At 36.5% G+C, this 16613-nt stretch overlaps 2 protein-coding genes across 5 annotated transcripts; one reads left to right on the forward strand and one right to left on the reverse strand.

Annotated features, from left to right (window-relative positions):
- Positions 1 to 1194: 1194 nt before the first annotated feature.
- LOC144835033 (uncharacterized) lies at positions 1195 to 7263 on the forward strand. The gene has a single exon (XM_078690047.1). The coding sequence runs from the start codon at positions 1195 to 1197 to the stop codon at positions 7261 to 7263; it is 6069 nt and encodes a 2022-aa protein (XP_078546173.1).
- A 5431-nt stretch (positions 7264 to 12694) lies between these two features.
- LOC144844173 (uncharacterized) lies at positions 12695 to 16161 on the reverse strand. 4 transcript variants are annotated; one of them, XM_078700938.1, is made up of 7 exons: positions 16020 to 16161; positions 15229 to 15655; positions 14913 to 15009; positions 14253 to 14423; positions 13805 to 14041; positions 13570 to 13623; positions 12695 to 13356 (listed from the first exon to the last, which is right to left on the reverse strand). In XM_078700938.1, the coding sequence occupies exons 5-7, from the start codon at positions 13899 to 13901 to the stop codon at positions 13175 to 13177; spliced, it is 333 nt and encodes a 110-aa protein (XP_078557064.1). In that variant the 5' UTR covers positions 13902 to 14041; positions 14253 to 14423; positions 14913 to 15009; positions 15229 to 15655; positions 16020 to 16161; the 3' UTR covers positions 12695 to 13174. The 4 variants fall into 4 exon arrangements, with proteins under 4 accessions (XP_078557064.1, XP_078557079.1, XP_078557055.1 ...); XM_078700953.1 differs by lacking the exon at positions 13570 to 13623; XM_078700929.1 differs by having other exon boundaries at positions 13805 to 14423.
- Between the last annotated feature and the right edge of the window lie 452 nt (positions 16162 to 16613).

A 16613-nucleotide genomic window follows, 5' to 3' on the forward strand; every position in this document is an offset into this window, starting at 1 on the left:
GCCTGGACGTGCTTCGACAAGCTTCTTCCTTCTTGAGCAGTTTCGAACTCATCAAATCCATCGCTCCTTTGTATCCGAAACGCAGACGAATCACACAGAAACGCATCGAAGGAATCGACAGGTTTCTAACGAATTTCGAGCGACGCGTTCACGGCAAACGAAGAAAACGTTTTGTCAAGTACCTGCAAACTTGGATTCCGAAATTTCCTGTTCCGGAACACGACGGTTACGCCTCCTTACAACAAAGATGCGATCAAAACGAGGCGCTTCGACTGTTTGCAATTGCCTATCCGGCCATAACATTCTCGTTTGCCGTTCCCCAAGTAAAAAACGACGCCCAGCTTATGTTTGCTCTCGCCAACTGCACATCACACCTGGGTAGACTGATGTGGTTTGACTTTGATCCGGTGACGGTACGCATCAGATCATCCGTGATCGGTCTCACGCCCCTACAAGAACAACGCCTCGAAATGGCTTCTCTTCAACCAGCGTATGACGCGTACGAAGAGTCTATCCGCGTCACTCAGCACATTAGACACAGTATACCTTTCATGCACGCATCGATATTCGAAGGCGTTCAAGCCAACGTGGTTTGCCGACAGAACGAACGCTACGTCACTCGTCTCTCGGCCTATCCTCTTATCTTGGCCTCGTATGACGTTATAGACGCGAATGAAGGTGTTAAAGTGTGCGCCCTCTATTGTTGTGGTATTTGTACACTTATATGCAAATTATGCTTGTACACTACAGTATAATGCCAATCACGTAAAACGGCATTGAAAGGGACGTTGTGGTTGAAGGCGGTGTTATGTGCGAGGCCTTACAATTTATTATCAGTGTTTCCAGGATATGTATGTAGTATCATATGTTATTTAAAGAATAAACCCTGCATAAAATTAAGCCTTCGTGTACGAGTTATTAATAAAGTGTCGCTTTATTACAATAATAAATTGTGCCGTTATAGGAAGTACCTATAAGTCATTGAAGCCACTGTAGTTGATTGCGAAGTCCGCCATTGTTTTTTGAGTTTTTGAGTTTCAGAAACTGATCAGGACTGTATAATAATTGATTGCTAATTGTTACAAAATAATTTGGTGATCTAGGTTGTCTCTGTGTTGCGGAGGCCGCCATTGTTATCTGCGTTGCGGAAACTAATCGAATTTGTTAACCCAATTGTTTATTCTGTGTTGCGGAATGGAAGACGATTCGAAGTTTGGTTTAGGTGGATACAATTTGAGGAAGGTGCCCGCTCAAACTGAAAAAGGAAACCAATACAGGAAGGAGTTGGCACAGGAAAATCAGGATTCATCTAGAAATTCATCTCGTTCATTTGGAACAAGTGCAGCCAGCAAATCTACGCGGTCTATGCGAACTCGTTCTTCTGCTAGAAGTTCAAGATTTGACATAAAGGAGAAATTATTGAACTTGGAAGAACAAAAGGTGTCCGTTAAAGTGGAGCTGGAATTTGCGGAAGAAGAAATGCGGTTGAAACATTTGCACCTTGATAATGAAACAAAATTAATGAAACTTCAGCAGGAAAAGGAACTTGCCAAGGTGGACGCCGTTCTAAGTAAGGTAAAACAATTAGATTCTAAATCCGTTACCTCATTTATGGAGTACTTAGACGAATTACCTACACAATCTACAGATGATATTCAACAATATGTTGATAACATTCCCGAGAAGAACGTTGAACGTAATTCAGTTGATGCTACGTTTGCAACACAACATTACAATACGTATAAACGGCCAACAACGGTATCTTCATTTGGGCAGTATGCGCCAATACCTGGGGTTGTTACGTCGTCGATTGCATCTACTTCATATATGACAGTTCCTACTATATCATTGCCAATAATTACCTCACCTAAAGCTATGACAATTCCTGTACCGACGTGTGTTTTTGCTCAAATACCAGTACCTACAATGACTAAGAATATTAACTCTATGCCTGTTCGGGCAACGTCATCTTTGTTGCTTCCGTCGACATTTGTGCCAGTTAGAGTAACATCCACAATATCGTTTACTCCATCTCAACACATTACAGTTCCATCATCGTTTACTCCATATTCACTTGTTACTTCATTACCACCACAGCGTGTGGAGTCTCAATTCTTGATTCCAGTTTCATCACAAAATATGAACTTTCAGATTGCACCATCACTTGCTACTACGTTACCACCACATCGTGTTGCATGTCAAGCCACGACGCCAGTCTCATCACAAAACTTTCCGATTTCGTCACCATTTGTGCAACCTTCACAGTTTAATCAGCAACAGTTTAATCAGCCACAAGCACCGGTTATGAAAGAGTTAATAGATTCATTACGATTACCAACAGTAAGGGTGGAAAGGTTTGATGGAAACCCTTTAAAATACCCCATGTGGGAATGTGCATTTACCTCTTTAATTGAATCTAAAGCCATATCAGTGAATGAAAAGTTGAACTTACTAAGTCAACATCTGTCAGGAGAGCCGCTAGCCATGATAAGTAACTATATGTTACTACAGTCGGAAGAAGGTTATTATCGTGCACGTAGTGAACTTAAAAATAGATATGGTAACAATGCTGTTATTTCTAAGGCGTTTTTGTACAAGTTAGAAAGTTGGCCAAAGATCCAACCAAGAGATGCGCCTGGTCTTAGAGTATTTTCAGATTTTCTTAACGAAATCGTGGTAGCTAAACAAAAGATTCCAGATTTGGGAGTTTTAGATTACCCTCAAGAGAACCTTAAACTAATAAAGAAGGTACCTTATTTCATAGAAAATAAGTGGCGAAATATTGTACAATCTTATGCTAATGTTGACTCTTTTCCAAGTTTTGAAATATTTACAGGTTTTGTCAGAGCAAGGGCTGATGAAGCCAATATACCAATGTTTATTCAACAACCAACCGTACCACGGATCGATGAACCAGAGAAGAAGCATCAACGCCGACAAACATCTCAATCATTTGCCACCAAAGTGAACGTGCTCTGTACGTATTGCACTAAGGACCATCATATAGATGACTGCGAAGGTTTTAATAAGCTGACAAGACGTGACCGAAAGCAGTATCTGTGTGAACACAAGTTATGTTACGGATGTGGTATGACTAATGAACATCTAGCATACCAGTGCTCTAATGCTATAACATGTAAACATTGTAAAAACAAACATTTATCAAGCTTGCATATTTTTAAGCAAAACGATAAACGCACTGTTAATACGTCTTTGTGCACCTCCGTTACAAGTAAATCATCAAATACTTCTATGATAGTGCCTGTTTGGCTTCGAAGTTCTCGATGTCCACAGAATGAAATTCTAATCTATTGTATTTTGGACCCCCAGTCTAATACTTGTTTTATTTCAGATAGCATTGCTGAGAAACTAAAGTTGGAGGGGAATAAAACCAATCTACTTCTGTCAACTATGCATAGCAAATCATCCGTGTCATGTCGCAAGTTTAGCCACATGGAAGTTGTTAGCTTTGACCGAAAGACTGCGATACCAATTCCTACAGTTTTTTCTAGAGATCAAATTCCAGCCACCAGGTCTCAAATTCCTACTCCAGCTGTTGCAAGTAAGTGGACTCACTTGAACCGCATTTCATCTGTTATTGTTCCTTATATGCAGAATGTGCCGATAGCAATGTTAATAGGAAACAATGTTCCAAATGCCATTAGACCTAGAGACATAATAGCTGGTGGAGAAGATGAACCATACGGACAACTATCAGCTCTTGGATGGGGTGTCGTGGGCACCATGTGCCAAAGGGTTCCGGAAGTGTCGGTGTCTAATCACATGGTTGCTTCGGAAAAAGACTCGATTGTATCACCGAAGAATCGTTTGGTTAGTCAAACTAATGCCAAAGAGATGATTTTGATAATGTATGAACTAGATTTTAATGACGATAAGCCTGGTCAATCTGCAATGTCAGCCGATGATCGTAAATTCATGGATATCATGGAATCAAATGTAGTTCAGCGTACAGATGATCACTACGAAATGCCTCTGCCCTTTAAGATAAGAGAAGGTATGCCGAATAATCGTAACATGGCTTTAAAGCGTCTAAAACAGCTTAAACACAAACTAAATCATAATTCAACCTTTAAGAATGACTACATGAACTTTATGGTAGATGTTCTTGAGAACTGTTCAGAGAAGGTTCCTGTAAACGAACTGGACATGCGTAATGGTGAAATTAATTACGTTCCCCATCATGGTGTATATCACCCGAAAAAGAAAAAACTTCGTGTGGTATTCGATTGTTCAGCCGAGTATGCTGGAACATCATTAAATAAACGTTTATTACAGGGACCCGATATGATTAACAATTTATTTGGAGTCTTAACTCGTTTCAGAAAGGAACCAATTGCTATTCAAGCCGATGTGAAAGGAATGTTTCACCAGTTTTTCGTTTCAGAGCCTGATCGTAACTTTCTTCGATTTCTATGGTGGAAGGACGGTTCTGAAGAAATAGTCGAACATAGGATGACTGTACATCTGTTTGGCGCAGTGAGTTCGCCTGCAGTCGCTAACTTCGGCCTACGAAAGGCTGCTGATGATGGTGAATCTCAATACGGTAAACCAGTTGCTGACTTCATACGTAACGACTTTTACGTCGACGACGGTTTGAAATCTCTTCCATCGGAAGCTGATGCAATTCAATTGATCGACTCTTCTACTAAGATGTGTGCTAAGGCAGGTTTAACATTGCATAAATGGGTAACTAACAATAGACAAGTGTTAAATTCAATTCCCACAGATTTGAGAGCAACCGACTGGAAGGAGATTTCTTTACACGACCAGTTACCTATTGAACGTGCTCTTGGTGTTGTTTGGTGCGTGGAAACGGATACGTTCGAGTTTCGAATGGAATTTAAAGATAATCCAGTCACTCGCCGTGGAATTCTCTCTACTTTAAGTGCAGTATACGATCCGTTTGGTTTCCTGGCACCTGTATTGATTGTTGGAAAACTGATTCTACGAGAGTTGTGTATGTCTCAGCTTGATTGGGACGATCCACTTCCAGATGAGATGTATCATAAGTGGGCCAAATGGCGAAATGATATAATATCAGGAATCGAGAACATTATGGTCAAACGATGTTTTAAACCGGTTGATTTTGGTTCCGTGAGCAAGGCAGAAATGCATTTTTTCTCAGACGCAAGTGAATTTGCTTATGCTCAATCATCTTACATCAGACTAATTAACACTCTAGGACAAGTGTCCGTATCTTTTCTTTTAGGTAAATCCAGGATTGTACCAAAAACCAAAACCACTACCATTCCAAGGTTGGAACTTGTTGCCGCAGCCTTATCAGCACGTATGAGTGGATTGATAACGAGAGAACTGGCTTACGATGCTACACATTATTATTGGTGTGACAGCAAAGTTGTTCTGGGGTATATCCGAAATGAAGCAAGAAAGTTCAAGGTATTCGTATCTAACCGCATACAACAAATTCATGACCACTCCAGTACCAGTGATTGGCATTACGTTCCATCCGCATCTAATCCAAGTGACTCTGGTACAAGGGGAGTGAGTATTGTTCAGTTGACGAACTCTACATGGTTAAATGGACCGCCCTTCTTGCATAAAAACGAGCCATTACCGACTGCTGAATCTTGTGTGGAAACTGCTGATGTTGACATTTCAGACGAGATGCGGAAGACTACTTGTGTATTTTCTACTTGTATATCTTTAGATTTGTTTCAGAAATGGTTTATTAATTTATGCAATAATTTCTCATCATGGACCAGGTTGCGCAGGGTAATCGCTAGATGTCTGATGTGGAAGAAACGACTGATGGATGCTGCTAAAGTTAATATAAAAGAGGGTAGCATATTTAAATCGATTTCTTCTGACTGTACCATACCTTGCGTAGATGACATTCAAGTAAGTGAGAAGTTAATATTGAAACATGTTCAAGATCAACACTTCTATGATGAGAAAGTATTACTAAGTAAGCTGTTAAACACGAATAGTTTAGAGGATCGTAAATCAGATGTTCAGCTGAAAAGATCAAGTTTTCTATATGGACTAGATCCGTTTTTAGATGAAAACCAACTTATAAGAGTTGGGGGAAGAGTAAAACGTTCCAAGTTTGCATTTGATGTTAAGCATCCCTTGATCTTACCGAAAAGGTGTCATTTAACTAATCTTATTATCTCGCATTTTCATGAGCAGATGAACCATGCCGGGAAAGTTTCAACCTTAAATGAAGTCAGACAACGAGGCTATTGGATAATCCACGGTCTATCTACAGTTGGCGAATTGGTTCATCGTTGTGTGATCTGCCGCAAGTTAAGGGGTAAATTATCGAACCAGAAGATGGCAGACCTACCAATTGAGAGGATTTCAGATGCTGCACCGTTTACCTACAGTGGAGTAGATTTATTTGGACCTTTTAACATAAAAGAAAGAAGAAGCCTCGTAAAAAGGTACGGAGTACTTTTCATTTGTTTATCATCGAAGGCTATACATTTAGAGTCGGCAAATACGTTGGAAACAAATTCGTTCATTAACGCATTAAGACGGTTCGTTAGTGTTCGTGGACCAGTCAGACAACTACATTCGGATAGGGGAACCAATCTTGTCGGTACCAGAAATGAATGGCAAAACGTAAATGAAGACGAGGTCAAGAAATATCTTGTGGGCCAAGGTTGTGATATCCACTTCAAATTTAACTTCCCGTCCGCTAGCCATATGGGAGGAATTTGGGAACGCCAAATTCGTACTGTGAGAAATGCTTTGGCTCCTCTACTCAACATACATGGTAACCAGTTGGATGATGAATGTTTTCGTACGTTGCTTTCCGAAGTCATGAACATTGTAAATTCCAGGCCCCTTACTGTTAACAACTTAAATGACCCAAATTCAATGGAACCGCTAACACCTAATCACATTCTAACCTTAAAACATAAAGTTGTAGTTCCTCCACCAGGTATCTTTCAGAATGCTGATATGTACTGTAGACGGCGATGGAGACGAGTGCAACACTTATCCAACGAGTTTTGGTGTAGATGGCGAAAAGAATACTTATCGTCAATGCAGTCACGGTCAAAGTGGACGTCACCAAAGAGAAATTTCAAAGTTGGCGACGTAGTGCTTTTGAAGGGAGACAACGTTCCACGTAACATCTGGGAATTAGCCAAGGTTATTGCACTGCATCCAAGCGACGACGGGCTCGTAAGAAAGGTTTCAGTCTTCGTTGGACGACGACAATCCGTGCTGGAAAGACCTGTGCACAAACTAGTGCAGTTGGTGCCAGTTGATTGAACTTATGAACTCGATAATACTAGAATCATGGTTAGCCATGCTCTTATATAAAATGTATTGCGAATAATATGGATTTTGGCGATTCGCCATACTGATGATAATCTTTGATTGAATAGACCTTAAGTCTTAATCATAAGTAATTTCATTATTGTTTCAAATCCCCGTCAGTGGAGCCTTTATAACTTGATCGTGCTGTTTAATGTTTGTAATGTGTTATTATATTTTATGTTTTGCAAAGATCTCTAGTATCGTTTGCAAGGGAGCCATGTTAAAGTGTGCGCCCTCTATTGTTGTGGTATTTGTACACTTATATGCAAATTATGCTTGTACACTACAGTATAATGCCAATCACGTAAAACGGCATTGAAAGGGACGTTGTGGTTGAAGGCGGTGTTATGTGCGAGGCCTTACAATTTATTATCAGTGTTTCCAGGATATGTATGTAGTATCATATGTTATTTAAAGAATAAACCCTGCATAAAATTAAGCCTTCGTGTACGAGTTATTAATAAAGTGTCGCTTTATTACAGAAGGTAATCGGCAACCTCCACAACCCAAACACGGAGAATGTACATCCTATTACCAGAACGTTGTCACTGTCGACAATGCTGGAGTGGTTAAATGGAATCATACATCGCCATGTTTTGCGCGATTCATTCAATGTGCAAACGTTTTGCTTTTATGTCATAAGAAATCAGACTTTGTTCGTGGCCCTATTCATTCCCCTGAAGATAGCGTTCACGTACTTCGTCAACTTGCACTCGATCACAAGGACGACGATAACGATGACGGAGAACTTGCGTCACCGAGATCGTTTCCTTGTCATCTACCTCGACCGTTTGATGACAATATAGTATTGATAAACGATGACAGTGGTGATGGCGAGGAGAAAATACGGTTCTGTATCGTCAGCCCGGACGATATGAGGCCTTTTTTCCCAAAAGATTTCATCGAAAGTATCATTGCCGATCCTCATCGGACGCCCGTTATACAGAAAAAGATGGTGTTTTACTTGAGGGCAGATCTTACCAATGAATACACAGAAAATCACTTTCTCTCCGACAAGGACAGAAGTGTTCTTGTAGCCGGTTCAATCATAAAGACACCGGTGAATGAACACACACGCACACAATTCAAAACTCGTTAGAGGATGTTCAATTTAGTTATTATTAAGCATTGGCAATTTGGAACAGGACAGTGTAGAAATTGTTCATTATTCACACACATAAAACACTGAGAGTAATAAAGAGAATCTAGATGCTTGATTGTTTTACACTCGAAAAATGTATTAGTATTTTGTAATAAAATAAAGGTAATTCAAATTGTCACATGATGCATTAATAAATTAATTAATAAACGTCCAAATACTAGTTTCCTAGCATTTGTATTAAAATAATGTCTGCTATCTGTCTATGTAGCAGATATATTTTCATGTTTCGTTCTGCTCTGCATACGGGATGTGTGTGTCTTCTACTGGCTGGCTGACGTTCATGATTTAACGTTACCGCTCCAAGAATTCACTACAATATATTGTTTGTTGTAATATTGATGTTACTATACCTTTCAATGTTCATAAATGTCAATATGCTGGTGCTTCCTATTCCATCTATCTTTGGTACAGTTCTTGAGGATGAGGATACTAAAGACTGGCTGGGGATAGACGAATATTCTGACGGCGAGGATAGTTATTGAAAACGAAGAAGAATGTGTAAGAATTTGTAAAGGCCTAATCATGATCTAGAGTAGAAGTGAGTTATCTTAACAGATTGTGTGCTCAAAATAATCCATTAATCAACATGATTATGCATTTTTAATTGTTGATTTTATATATGAAGATGATAATAAAATTGAAAGAAATTAAAGTGTAATCTTTATTCGTATTCATTGTATAAGTGTGTAAAATTTCATGTAGACCCATTAATAATAGAACCAATGGTAATATTCCACTGAACTGAACAAAGGCTGTTTTCTTGAATGTTGATAATCTATTGAATTCGTAAGTAATCTATTGAATTCGGAAGTGATTTGTTGAAAGTGTATTCGAAGTTATACTAAACGGTATAATAATAGAAGACAAAGTGTTTGTTATCGATGAAGGGATAATGAATTGATATTATTATAATTTAAACGGCGTGTATATTATTTTGTAGTCCTGATAACGAATACAATAAGTAGTGCGTCTTCTATTGACAAATAATATACATGCGTTATACGCCGCGTGACAGAAAATAATTATACCGTGTTTTTAAATGGGCGATGTTGTCGATAAAGGGATAATGAATTGATAAAGGGATAAGGAATTTACAGTGGGAAAGCCACTTCGCGTTTTGACCGTTAAATCGTGTAAAATCGACTTACTTCCGCATTGACGATTTTGAAGCGCCACCTATCGTTGAAAACTGAAACCACGATTTTTCGTCGCCTAGCAAATAAGTGCTGTTTTATTTTAAGCTCTCATGAATATTTAAGAACCGCCCAACATTACCTATTATGGTAAAAGCATTTCCTAATAAGTATAATTGGATAACCAATCGGTTTTCTTTAAAGAAACCGAAGCTAATACAATACATTCGGCGACTGAAGTCGGGACTCGTGAAAGTTATAAATGTGGTACGATTTGACTACTGTTTTGTTGTCCATTTTCTGAATAGTCGGAGGTGCGTCCCAACAAATTAAAAAAATTATAATCAATTGTTTTATCAAGAATAATATTAGTTTAATCGAGTATGATATATTTCTATCCTGTTCAAAATTTGTTGGTGTATTCTCAGGCCTCGAAAGGTAGGTACATTTTCTAGCTGTGAGCGTGGTTTCGGCAACGCGAGACACGTGTGTCAGTATAGGCGATAGCGAGACGTGTGTTGTACTGTGTTGATGCTGATTCGATAGTCGTTAAGTTGTACTGATTACGAGTATCATTGGTCCTGGCCGGCCTAGCCTGGTGATCTGATCCCCCCCAAAAATACCTTTTTTCAATCAGTATTAATATTATTATTTTATTTTTCATTTATTATTTGATTTATGAGGATCAATAGGTGCCTAGCTAGGCTACTAGTAGGCCTAGAATATATAAATAATAATAGTAAATACTGTAATTTAAATAATAAAATACAGGCCCCATTTTACTTTTTAGGCCATCATATAATAATTATATATACAACCAGACAGTAACATTTTTATTTAATAATATTTATTATTTTTTCTGACACTTTCAGGAATCGTTGATGATGCAGAGTTCTTCGTCTTTGTGACTTCAAATTGAGAGTGATGGGGATAAAAAGGTGACACCGGTACCTACCGACATTGTCATACCCAAACTATAATTTAATAATTTAAAACAAAATGTTGAGTTACAAATATATGTTGCAGAGGATTTAGATGAATTACAATACAAATGTTTTATGTTGAATGCAAACCTACTACACTATACTCTGTAAATTATGTTATTGTCATGTGGTAGACCTTAAAAATTGAATATTTATTGTATGTTAGGCCTATATTATTTTTTATTAATACTGTATTACTATTAATTTGTATTATACAGTACTACTACTAGCCTAGTTTGTACATGTTTTTACCAAAAAAAATGAATAAATAACTTGTTATTTAATCTAATTGCTTGTTTGTTCATCAATAACAAAACAATTGTAAGCAAGTATATAACAGTTCTTGTTAGCCGCTTATTTCAGGTCATATTATTAATATTAGCTAGGCCCGACGCGCCCGATCACAACGTCACTAAGTGACTTTCCGCCCCTGGAACAATCGCTCGCTAAATAGGGCTAGGCCTCGGACTCGTATAAAAGCTATTATAATAGTTATGATAAACATTCCTCAACTAAAATATATATTGTGATAAATAAACAAGTAATAATATACGTTGTATTGGAATGTATTTATTTATATGAATTCTTATACGCGGACAATTATAAACATCGCGTATATCGTTCGCTATAAATAAATTCATAAACACGATGACGATGTGTTTACAAAATGGCGGTTTCGCTAGTTTTCGATGGAACAAATAGAGGTACCTTTAGTTTGAATAGTCGGAGCTGCATCCCAACCACCGAATTTTGTGTCTTAATATCGTATTCTGTAGATTATTAATTTTTCTAACAGGGATTTTAAATTCAGGACTGTTCAATTTTTCTAAATATTTTATTTTAACGATTTTCTAGGGTACAATTTCGGAAAAAAGACATTGGTTGATTTTGCCGTTAAATTACAGATTATCGTTTTGTTCAAATACATTAAATTTTACATGACAATGTATTAAAACCATTTATGAATTTATTTCACTAGCAATATTTTTCCGATAATCAGCTAAATTTACAAATATTGTGTTTTTCCAACACCCTAAAATTTAGCAATTTTGAACTAAATTAGAAAAGTAGGGCGCCCTCTCCGAGTCGAAATTTGACACGATTTGTCGACTGGCTTTCCCACTGTTTATAATTGAGTGAGAAGTATAAGGAATGATCTAGAAGGTTATGAACATATTTTGTATAAGGGGATGTATGTTCTCTCTTGTGTGAAAACTGAATGCTTAAACATTGACGCACACTGTCATTGAGGTCGAAGTAAATCATTGGATACGGATGCGTGTTACTGCTCTATCAGGATCAGGACTGCATTATTCACACACATAAAACACTGAGAGTAATAAAGAGAATCTATGCTTGATTGTTTTACACTCGAAAAATGTATTAGTATTTCGTAATAAAATAATTAAAGGTAATTCAAATTGTCAAATGATGCATTAATAAATTAATTAATGTTCATAAACGTCCAAATACTAGTTTCCTAGCATTTGTATTAAAATAATGTGGTTTCGAATATAGTAACTATGGACATAAAGTGTGTTTTCAACGCGCTTTTATTGTTTACGCTAACCAAAGCCTTTGTTGTTAAGGTTTTGCACGCTTGACTGAACGGGAGAGCCTAGCGAACATCGCAAAGATAGCGATAATTACTAAGCTAGTAAATTAAACGTTACAATCATAATATAAAATATTAACAACAATTATTAATATTCGCAAGTAAATATATTAGTTTTACAACAAGCAATGAAGTAATACTTCAAATTATGCAATATTAATTCAGTTATTTGTAAAAATAGTACGACTGTTTTAACGATCGTATTCGATAGAATTGTAAATAAATAGCGCCCTCAATAAAAAGCGCAAAGTACCGTACACTCATCGTCTGATTTCTGTCGAACGTAGTCACTTCACCGAAAACTGACTGTTCAACGATCATTTTCAATATTTATTCTTTCACCGTTTAAGTTTTTGTTTTGACGTAAAAACTAGTTAGAGCTCTACACACCTGGTAAATAAAACTACTTTTTTAACTCTGATGACATTTGATGTGGGTATTTTTGGCATATTAAGATGTCTAGCCAGAGAGAGATACACTGAACTACCTGTACTGTTCATAAAACTTTATTTACATTATCATTTTACTGTATTATTTGTGATAATTGCTGATTACAAAAATAACATAATTAATTAGGCCTACGAATAATACTAATTATGGATTTCCATTCTGAGTCTTTATTAAATATTTGTAGAATTTGTGGAATAAAATTCAAAATTTCTGACTGAAAATATGAACTTAAAAGCATCAAAACACAAACTTTAAATTTTCTAAACATTAAAATGTTCATCCATCATATGTTTGTCATACTTGTCCGCTGCATACAAACAAACGACATTGATTACACCTTACATCTGGAGACAACACAATGATTTGCCATGCACAGCTTGTTATCTTTATGAAAATCAACAGAAACAAGGTCACAGGATAAAATGCAATAAAACAACTTTCATGCAAGATTTAAAATTCAATTCATTATCCGAGCAATTCACCCTTTATGACCAATCAGCACTGTCTTTGTTTCAATGTTCTATTTGTAAACGTATTCTGTCACTTGATAATGTAGAAACTCAGTGTTCCCACCATTTTTGTATGTACTGTCTCTGTCAATTGTTCTGTACTCTTCGACTACGTAAATTCCCATGTTTTGCTTGTGCATCACTGATAACATTTGAACATGACATGAAAAAACCATATATGGTATCCAAATCACTAAAACAAAAAAACGAAATTTAGTTACCAACAAATGGAAGGGTGAGTTATTATTGAATAATGGGCAAATCAAATGAACCTAAATATTATATACAATAGTACAGGCCTTGTCTTTTAAGGCGAGTGAGTGTGATCACTCGCCTAACACACTCCTAAACTGCCCTTGAGGAGTGTGATTTACAACACCCTTAAATTTGGTAAATTTCTACACACCAAAGCACCAAACAGCACCCCTAAATGTATTGCGGAGTGGAATTTGTAGCACACCTACAATTTTAAAAAGAAAAGGCCTGATATTATATATATTTTAGACATATTTTTATTACCGTATTTATTGGAATAAACTACCCTGCCACACAATATTGTATTACAACACATTCCCTGAACACGAATAAATACGGTGTTAAACTTGGACTATAAATCTTGTAAATATAAAACATATACTTACAGCCAATGAAAATTACTACTATGACAAAAGCTACAAAATCCAGCAGTTGTGTTAGCAAAAGAACCCTCAGTCGACGCAGCCATGAATTATCAACCATACGAAATTCAATATCGCATGATTCAGCTCAACTTCAATTTAATCATGAAATGCAATCCACCAATTGGTATCATTGATGATGTTGACAGGTCACTGGCCATCAAAGCTGACTGCAATCTTACTTGGCAACAAATTCTGAAACTGAGAAGGCAAGTATGAAAATTAAGAAAATAGTGCATAAAATAATATATCAACATCTTAATTAGCTATATTTTAAAATGTCATTTTACAAAAATGTATTATTGGTTAAATTGTTATTCTAAATTTTATTCAAGATATGTGAAACCAGGCGTGATAGCATCGGAAGGCAAAATGCGAGATCGCCAATCCGATATTGTAGATGGATATTTACATGGTTCCATGGAAGAATTCATCCTAAAAAGCGATGCAGCAAATGCCGAGAATGGATTTGCAATATTTTCTGCCCCTGTTGTGCGGGTGATTAATATTGAGAAGTTGATGTTTTCATACTTGGACCACCATTATGAGTAAATAACATGCTTCATTTTGTAACTCCAAATTTCTGCAAACATTAAAATAAAAATAAAATATTGTATATTTCACTTAAACAATCTAAAGTTCTACAACAACGAAGTATGGATCAAATTTGGAGGTGACAAAGGAGGCGGCAGTACGAAATTTGAACTGCAAATTTGCAGTCTAGAGAAGCCAAACGCCCTTCGCAACATTATTGTTATTCTGATGTTTGAGGCACCAGATTATACCATCAACATCAGCAGGGTATTTCCGGATGTATGCGAAGAGGTCGTGAAACTGAATGGGACTGAATGGAGGTATGTCTTCAACATTAAAATCATTTTAACAATCTGTTTTTGTGTGTGCTGTATTAATTTAATTTTTTTTTCCTTTAAGGGGCCACAAAATTCGTCTGTTCTTCTTTGGAGACTACAAGTTTTTATCAGGGATGTATGGCCTCAATGGACCAAATGGTAAGATACAGTATCTTATTTAATATGCATTTAATGTGAATTATAATTTATTGTATACAAACCTTAATTGTTCTTTCATTAGGAAGGTACTGCTGCCTCTTTTGTCACCATACAAAACATCAGATATATGTAGAGGTGATGTGCCAAAAGACCACAGGTCTATAAAGACATTGAATGACGACTATCAATTATTTGAAGATCATGGAATGGTAAACTCCAAGGAGGTATCCAGGAGTGTAATCAGAAAAACAATGGTGCCTATTGACATCGACCATGTAGGAAATATATATATATTTTGGTTAAATCATGTTAAATCAAAATACCTCCATGGTTAAATATTGTTTTCATAGTTATGCACTTATCAATTGTATGACTTACCATATTGAATGAAGTGCATCATTTGTCCAATGTGCGTCCTTTAGGTGACCATGACACACATTATGAAGGATGGTAAAATGACACACCACTACTTGGTTTGTTTCTTCCTGAATCTTGCACGAGGGAAATTAACTAGGAGGTCTCATTGTTCATTGATGTCTACTATCATCCTTTCTACCACAACTCCATGATGATGCTGCTCACCAATTTGTATCATAATACAGTCCGACACTTGTACAACGTACTGAAATGATAATGTAATAGTACTAATATAAAATCTTGAGGTTACATTTGAAAATGTGTTATTAAGCAACAAATTCAGCATTGATGAAGCAGATGTCGGATATGCAAGCACAAATTTCCCACATAGAAGATGAAATTCCGCTTGTATTTTTAAACAGCAAATCCGAAGCATCCGCATCTGATTCTGTGAAGACAAAAATTATGAGTATTGCTGAAAAGTATTACACATATTCTGATTGCATAATTAATTATTCAAAAATAGTTTACACAGATTATGTATATTTTTTAGGAAACAAAATTGAACAAAGATTTGAAATACCGAACTGGGCCAATTGTTTGTGCAATGGAGGAAGTTCTTTAACAAAACAAGGTTCCTCGTCAAGCCTATCATGGAAAGGCATTTGTAGGCAACCATGTACACAAGTGTTGCCAGGTGATTAAGAAAATACTACTACTTAAGATAGTATACTGTACAGTAGCTTATATCAAATTTAGTAGCAATATTATTAAACAGTAAGTGTTGTATGTTGTAATGTTTGAATATTTACCCAATTAAAATTATTGTTCACAGGTTGATATTATTCACCAGCTGACCACTGCATCAAACCGGGTTCTAGAGGAACAAAGCCAAGATATCCCATTTGGATTTCTTGGAAAATTGCAAGCACGCCTTAAGAAAACTGAAGAAACTTATACACCCATCTTCCACCAATTTCCCGAAATACACAAGGCAATAAACCATACCAATACAATGACTGAGAATGAAATTGATATTGTTAGTAAGAAAAAAAAATGTTAACTATAAAATCTGAATTGAGTTTCTATCACTCAGCTGCTTAAGCAATATGCTTATTAAAGAATTAAATTTAAATATTAATTTACTTACAGCTTCAAATATATCAGACTTCATGTCCAACTGCAGAAAATTGGAGATCAACATATCTCCAAAACTGCAAATGCTCGAATTTCATGTTGTAGAATTTTTAAAGCGATGGCATGTTGGAATCGGTTTGTTGAATGAGCAGCGGGGTGAACTGATTCACTCGTCATTCAACAAGAAAAGAAGAAGTCTGTATGGTGTCAAGTCAGCTCTGGCAAAAACCATGTCGGTGATGAAGAATCACTTAATCTTCACACAACCT

Source organism: Antedon bifida, chromosome 1 (genome assembly GCF_963402885.1).
Source record: "Antedon bifida chromosome 1, ecAntBifi1.1, whole genome shotgun sequence".
Taxonomy (NCBI): domain Eukaryota; kingdom Metazoa; phylum Echinodermata; class Crinoidea; order Comatulida; family Antedonidae; genus Antedon; species Antedon bifida.